Genomic DNA, 7,929 nt, shown 5'->3' on the forward strand with positions numbered 1-7,929 from the left:
GAAATCAGAATGCTCATTCATCGGATGGGTAAGATTAATCGGAGAAAAATTAAACAAATGTAAAGAAGTTTATATTTGATTAGCTGTTATTGCAGAATTCTGTATGTTATGTGTCATGTACATCAGATACACTTCCACCCCCAGACGTGTCCTCTGCTGTGAATTACAGACCCGTGAACACACTGACTTTAACGGGCCAGTTCAGTTTTGCGGAAGTTCACTCCTGGGTGGTGTTTTGCCTTCCTGAGGTTCCCGAGAAACCTCCGGCCGGAGAATGCGTGACATTCTACTTCCAGAACACCTTTCTGGACACACAGCTGGAAAGCACCTACAGGTAATGCAGCCCGTTACCAGTTCACAGTGTGTGGGGTGTTTTAAGTATGTTTTTTTAATTGATTTTTAGAGTGAGAGGAAGGGAGAGGGAGAGAGAGAAACATCAATGATCAGAAGGAATCATCGATTGGCTGCCTCCTGCATGCCCTCTACTGGGTATCAAGCCGGAAACCCAGGCCAGTGCCCTGACCGGGAATAGAACCAGTGACCTCTTGGTGCGTGGATCCACACTCAGCCACTGAGCTAAGCCAGCCAGGCCACAAGGGTTTTGCTATAAATGAGCTTCTACATTTTCTTTGTTTTAAAGCAGGAACAATTTGTAAATAATATATTTGAAACCTATACTGTTCAAGAGAATCTATTGGAAAACAAGGAGAGTTAATGAATTTTTAAAAATGATTGAATAAGATTCCCATGGCCCTGGACCAGCAGCTCAGTTGGTTAGAGGGTTGCCCTGTCGCTCCTGCGTTGCGAGTTTGATCCCTGGTCAGGGCACATGCAAGAGTCAACCAATGAATGCATACACAAGTGAACAACAATGTTTGCAAAGAGAGGAAATGGCCCAGAACTTGGCAGCTGAGAACATGAGGCTTTTGAAGCCGGAAATATGCAGAAGTTACTTGATGAAACTTTGAAATGTTATTGACATAAAAGACTTGAGATTCAATGGGGTAATTAATATATTGCATAGTCCTCAATAGGAAGACACTGTAGTGTGACAGTCCTTCCCAAATGTTTGCAAAGAGAGGAAATGGCCCAGAACTTGGCAGCTGAGAACATGAGGCTTTTGAAGCCGGTGGGTCAGGAGGGGCGGTGGCTGCTGCACACCTTGCCTTCCCTCCCGCTCCTCTGCGGGGCTCCCTCAGGGCCTGGTTCTGAGCACAGAGAAGCCGACCTTCCTCTCCTTCGCTCCTCTGCTGAGTGTGAGATGACGGCCTTCTCTCAGTGCTGGGGTCCAACCCCAGCAGGTCCAGGGGTTCCCAAAGATGTAGATGGAGTCGGCGAAGAAGGAATGACACGGAGACAGCATTCAGTTGATCAGCAGCCTAGCCAGGATCTCTAGCCAGGATCTAAACAACCTTTCTCGGGGAGGTGGTCCTGTTTAAAACACAAAGGGCCAAGAAGATGAGCAAACATATTAAGAACAGTATGCCATATACACCAGGTCCCTTGAAACATATTCTGTGCAGATGTTTCTTCCCTGCAGCGACTGTGTCAAGCAGCAAGGATGGACCGGCTCCCGGCTCCCGGCATCTCAGGGGATTTCTCCACTGTCCTCTGAGCCTCACCCCCCACCCAGGGTCTTTGCATTCTCATCCCACTTCAGCTGTAGCTGTTCTTAGTTTGTCTGATCTTTTGTTTTGTTTTAATTCTGTTTTATGTGGAGGGGCTGGGTGGCTTCTCCTCTCCTGGTCTCTGTTCTTAGGGGTTCTTTTCCTAAGCAGGTTCTTGAACTGTTCTGCTTCCCAGCGGAGCTGTAGCATGCTGATTCTGGAAACGGCCCTTTGGGAGCTGGAGCTCTCCGGAAATCTAACTGGTTTTAGATCAGTCCCTGGAGCCGTTTCACTGTACCTTCCAGGACCTCATCTGTGTCCAAACCTGGAACAATGAATGGCGCCTGTTTGAAGTCCTACAGCGAACCTCACGCTCCGGCATAGCCGACAATTCCACGTGCCTGGCATCGTGCACGTTTTTGGTCTCTGTGCTGCGAGGCCAGCAGCGTGTATATTTGTGTAATATCTTTGCTCTTTACCACTCTGTGTCCTTTAATATTCGTCCCTTATCACTCACACTCCACTTATTCTTCAAGGCCCAACTCATAGCTACGTTTTCAAGTTTTTCGTGATTCTCTTCTCTATTCCCATGGCATTTTATTCTTACCTTCCTTATTATTTATTTGAAGTATATAATAATGTTTTTATGTAAGCTGGTATCTCTAAATTGGACTATAAGCTCCTCATGGGCAGAGTCTATTTCTTTTCTTTTAATTTTTGTATTTTTATTGATTTCAGAGAGGGAGGGGTGGGAGAGGGAGAAAGAGGAAGGAAGGAAGGAAGGAAGGAAGGAAGGCAGGAAGGAAGGAAGGAAGGAAGGAAGGAAGGGAGGAAGGGAGGAAGGAAGGGAAGAAGGGAGGACGGGAGGAAGGAAGATGGATTTGTTGTTCCACTTATTTATACATTCATTGGTTGATTCTTATATGTGCCCTGACCAGGATCGAACCCACAACCTTAGAGTATCAGGACAATGCTCTAACCAACTGAGCTACCCAGCCAGGGCCAGAGTCTATTTCTTAATTATTTTTGTATGAACCCTCCAAGTGCCTCACACCTGGCCGAGCATAGTGGTTCTCAGTGAGTGTTTTTAGGGATCTGAGTGAAGTGCGTATGTATGGAGAGAGCGGCCCTACCTGGGTGTGACTCTTGGCTCTGTGACCTTGTTGAGATTACTTCCCTCGCTGACCTGTAGTTTTCTCTTCTGAGGAGTGGAAATAATAGCACATGTTCACTGAATTGTGGTGATTAAAAACAAGCCATGCAAGTCACCCACAGTGTCAGGTGCTGTGTTAAACAGTAAATATCATCAGTTAAAATTAAAGACCAGTGAAAAGTCTCATGATTTCTAAACTATAATTGGGATCCAAATTGTATGTATGTATTACTCATCTTTCTAGAAGAAAGAAGTCGGTCTTTGCCTATAACTAGTCATTGCAAAGTATTTGTGTTTATGAAAGCCAAACCAGAGGGCACATTAAATGATGAAAATGGTAGATGTTAACTAGGAAACGGAAAGGTTTGGTCATCAGAAAAAAGAACCAGCACAAACTGCTTAACCTGGAAACAGGAATTCCCAGTGCCTGTACCGGGAGAGTGCGCAGCCCTGGGCCTCAGGACCCCAGGGCCTCAGGACGGCCAGCGCCCTCACTGGCGTCACTCCGCCGCTCTGTGTTGCCCTCTGGGCCGTCCTGTGCAGCCTGGCGGCAGCAGTGCCACCCAGCTTCCTATCTTGTCAGCTCCCATGGAGTCTCTCTCCCACTAGTTCCAGTAAGAAAAGTCCAGGATTGAGGGCCATTGCTGCGCCGTGACCCGCGTGTCCGTGGTGGGGAATGCACTGCTAAACGCTCCTGAAGTCCCAGAATCGGGCTGGGCCAGGGCCAGCGAAGTCCTTGGGGTGAGAAGGTGAGAGAGGGAGTGACTCGCCCCCCAAAGGAAAAAGGTCCTGCGACCTGAGACATGGGATGGATGCCCCCGGCCTGACCGACAGAAGAGGCTACTCGTAGGTTCGCCGTCCGCCTCAGGATGTAGCTGTCATGTACGTGAGCACATGAGAGAAAACGTACTCGTGCCACTAAGCACCTCTAGTTCACATACATGAACGCTTAGCTGCTGGAATTTTATTCGTGCAAACACAAAAGCTGTTTTAAATGAAGGACATATTATACCTTCGCCTATCTTTAGGAGACATATCTGACATCTTTTGTTAAGTTTTACAAGTATGTTCAGAATTTGAATTAATATAACAGTAAAAGTTTACACATTTAAATATGCTTTCTATTAATAATGAGATGTATATATAGAGAAATGAAATTTAAACACTAGTTACAAAATATGTATTAACTGGGTGTGTTTCCTTCTAAAGCTGTCTTTTTAAAAATATATATTAATTTTGTAGAAAAGGAGAAGGAATTTTTAAATCTGACAACATTTCAACTATATCCATTCTAAAAGATGTGCTCTCTAAAGAAGCTACAAAAAAGAAAATTAACCTCAACATTTCATACGGTAAAGAAAGAAAAATCTTTTCTTTTCTTTTTTTTTTGGTTGTTACAATAAGAATGTTTCTAATCAAAATGACTTTCTAACTGCTTCTGGCTCGACTCCTTCTAGAGATCAATGAGATGTCAGTAAAGCACACTCTAGAGCTCATCCACCCAAAGCTGGAGTACCAGTTGCTTTTGGCTAAGAAAGTGCAGCTAATTGATGCTTTAAAAGTGAGTGTCTGTGTCTTGGACTCATGATCATTATTCTGTTGTGATGGGATTTCTAAAATTGTAAAGACTTTAAAGCTACACTGGATTGAATCTAAACATGAAGTGTCTTCTGTTTTTAATTTAAAATAAGGAATTGCAAGTTCATGAAGGAAATACAGACTTCCTGATACCAGAATATCGCTGCATTCTAGAGGAGGCAGAGCGCCTGCAGGAGGAGTACAAGAGGCAGCCGGCACACCTGGAGAGGCTCTATGGTTAGTGGGCTGTTTGTTAGATACCTGGCATGTCTCTGTGCTCCTGGCTGTTTGAGAGAAGCTGGACAGGGGAGAAGCAAAGATTACAGCAGTCACGAACCTATGACAGCCAATTTGTTGCTTACAATATTTTGTCAAGTTTGTTCTAATATTTACTATTTTTAAATATTTTTTTATTGATTTCAGAGGGGAAGGGAGAAGGGGGAGAGATAGGATGAGAGAGAGTCGTTGATTGGCTGCCTCCTGCACACACCCTACTAGGGATTGGGCCGAAACCCAGGCAGGTGCCCTGACCGGGAATTGAACCGTGACCTTTTGGTTCATGGGTTAACACTCAACCACTGGACCATACCAGCTGGACCTACTATTTAATATTTTTACTCGATAAAATGCAAGTAAAATTAGGAAGTAAAATAAGTTTAATGCAATAGACTTACATATATGAAGGAACCTGGTGTGAAATGAATATAACTTATGAAGCATCATAGTTTAGGCTATAATTCGCACCAGTAATTTTCAGGCTTTGTTGCTATTGTGAAAATCAACATGCAACATTTAATAATTATAGCATAATAAGGGATATATGTGTGCTATGTCAACCCAAAACTCATTTTGCTTTGGTGGTAGAAATTGGGTGTTTCACAAATTACATTGAAAGAGAGCAAGAGTGGGTTGGAAGGAACAGCTTAAGAAAACTTTTGTTTTGCCATCATTACATGATGTCTGTGCATAGCACACCAGTTTACCTATAGCATCTTCGTAATCAGGTGGCGTATTTAATCCTTCGCACAGCTTTGCAAGGTAGATGATGTCTCCATTTCTCATTTTTAAGCGGGAAGTCTGAGACCAAAGCATTTGCTGTCACATGGTAGGAAGCGGCACAGCCTGCAGGGCCTCCGCACGCCCCGCCTCTCCCCGGTGCCTGCCTTTTGCTCTGTGCCAAGTCTTCTGTAGCTAATTGGTGTCATCAGCCTCCCTGGCCCTTCAGCCTGCACAGTGAGCTCATTTTATACCCAGAGACTTGCTCACAAGCTGTAACAATAAGACCTAATATCTTAATATTTACTGAATGGCAGGCACACGATCGTTCATCCTTACAGCCGCTTAGCAGATGCATCGCTCCTCACCAGTCCAAACCCAGAAAGCTTTGAAAAGCAAAGCTTTTTCACAATTAATTTTGCATCAGATCTGACTTGGTCTGAATTATTGCAATGGCAAAACTTCACTTAAACCGGCATGAGGTTATTTATAGTCTCTTTTATTCCCCTTAGTGTGGTTGTTTATCCATGTATTTTATTGCAGAAACATTGCTCTGTTTCCCCCCTTGGATGTTACGCCATCTATGCTGTCTTCCTTTTATTGTCTTTCTAAACTGAAAAATTCTCAAATATCTCTTGTAGCTGGGGTTTTGGATAAAGGACTGGCAGCTTGAGTTAACCCCATTGTACATATGAGAGAACTTTAAGGTGCAATAATGTGCCCAGATCTTTGAACTTAGAAATATTTGCCTTTAGGTCAAATCCCAAGAATGGTCCACATATACTAGTAGATGGAAGTTTAGTTAGTTAGTTAGTTAATCTCACCCAAGGATATTTTTTCCACTCCTTTTTTCAGAGAAAGTAGAAGGGAAAGAGGGAGGAAGGGAAGGAAGGAGAGATAGAGAGAGACATAGTTTGGCTGTCTCCCACACAGTCCCAAACTGGGGGCAGGGAGCAAACCCGCAAACCAGGTACATGCCTTTGACTGGGAATCGAACCCGCAACCCTCTGGTGCACAGGCTGACACTCTAATCACTTAACCACACTGGCCAGGGTGGAAAATTTTAATCTAAATAAACCTGTTGAGAACTGAATCTCTACAGCAAGCATGTCAAACTCAAAGGCTAACACGGGCCAAATAAACAAGGTTTAAGTTGATGTGGGCCGCAAAAAAACAAAAGCTTCAATTTTCATAGAAATGTATGTTTATTTCAATAGAGACCTGCTGAATACAAAGGGCTGAAATAAATGAGTCGTCGTTAACATAAAATAATACATTTTAATAAAAATTAATATTTTTTCTTGAACATTAACTTACCAGACACTGAATAACTACACTAATTAATAAGCGTAACGCAAATCTATTTTTCTTGTTCTCTGAAAGTGAAATATTTCCTATTACGCACACCCAACAAGTCAGTACAAGACTAATGACGTGGCCATCGGCTGCTAAAATATTCGCTGCTGGTGTTACTGGAGAGAAATGGTGCGCCTGCGCGTAAGGGAAATGAATGCAACACGATTATAGTCATCAGTCATTAGCGAACATTGTAGTTCGTTATTAGTAATTATGTATAACAGGATATTGTAAAAATTAAGTCACGAAATTTTTATTAACACGTTTCTTACATACCGTTATATTGGCTAGGCTGCAAAAATACTCGTTGTGGCCGCATGTGGCCGGGCCGCGAGTGTGACCTGCTTGCTCTACACTATGTCATCTGGTCAGCCCGAGTGAAAGGCAAACACCTGTGCTGCCCTGTGTGCCAAGAGCATTTCAGAGCTGGTCAGCCGTGGCCGCCTGAAGCCATAGCCATAGCCAGTTGTTAGGAGAGTTATCAGCCAAATGATTTATATTTTGAAACTTGCCTTAAAATCTCTCCAAAATAAGTATTTTTTAAAGCACCAATCCTTTTAGATTTGTTTATAAATAATGGAATTACAGGTGATTAGAAATAGATACCAAGCAATCATTTACTTTCATTAAATACTGTGTCATTAATTAGAACTACTCAATGACAGGAAATTAACATTTTCTTTATAGGGATGATCACCGATCTTTTTATAGATAAGTTCAAGTTCAAAGGCACCAATGTAAAAACCAAAGTACCTCTTTTACTGGAGATTCTGGACAGTTATGACCAAAACACACTGATTGCTTTCTTTGATGCTGCATGAAAGTAAGGTAAAGTTCTGGAGAAGTTGTCTCTTTAAATGAAAATGTTAAAACAAAATTACAAGTTAACTGTGCATACTTTATTTCAAACTACAGGCCGGTGCACAAAATTTGTGCATAGGTGGGGACCCTGGGGGTGGCCTGCGGAGACTGGGTCCTAGCTTGCAGCCCCAGCCTCGCAGCCCCGCAGCCCTATCTGACACCCCGCCTTGGCCTGGCGCCACCTGCTCGCCGGCTCCACCATCCCGCGACAGTCCGGCTGTCATCAGGGCCGTCTGGGCGGCAGCGCCTCCACTGCCACCCACTGCCAGCACCGTGTCACCAACGGCCGCCATGTACCGCGCCGCTCCCTGGTGGTCAGTGTACGTCATAACGAGCAGTTGCACTTCTGATCAATGACTGCCGGAGAGACAATAAGCA

At 43.8% G+C, this 7,929-nt stretch overlaps 1 protein-coding gene across 4 annotated transcripts in view; it reads left to right on the forward strand.

Annotated features, from left to right (window-relative positions):
- Nucleotides 1-7,929, forward strand: part of BBS7 (Bardet-Biedl syndrome 7) — a 46,369-nt gene extending 38,440 nt beyond the window's left edge. The window contains exons 14-19 of one of the 4 annotated variants that reach the window (XM_006766850.2): nt 170-334; nt 4,003-4,112; nt 4,218-4,321; nt 4,452-4,575; nt 7,378-7,518; nt 7,606-7,929. In XM_006766850.2, coding sequence (XP_006766913.1) covers nt 170-334; nt 4,003-4,112; nt 4,218-4,321; nt 4,452-4,575; nt 7,378-7,511 — 637 coding nt within the window. In that variant the 3' untranslated portion in view covers nt 7,512-7,518; nt 7,606-7,929. Of the gene's footprint in view, nt 1-169; nt 335-1,778; nt 2,086-4,002; nt 4,113-4,217; nt 4,322-4,451; nt 4,576-7,377 lie in introns of those variants that run through there. The other 3 variants (XM_006766851.2, XM_006766849.2, XM_015565969.1) reach the window with 3 other exon arrangements.

This window comes from Myotis davidii, unplaced genomic scaffold (assembly GCF_000327345.1).
Source record: "Myotis davidii unplaced genomic scaffold, ASM32734v1 scaffold862, whole genome shotgun sequence".
Classification (NCBI taxonomy): Eukaryota; Metazoa; Chordata; class Mammalia; order Chiroptera; family Vespertilionidae; genus Myotis; species Myotis davidii.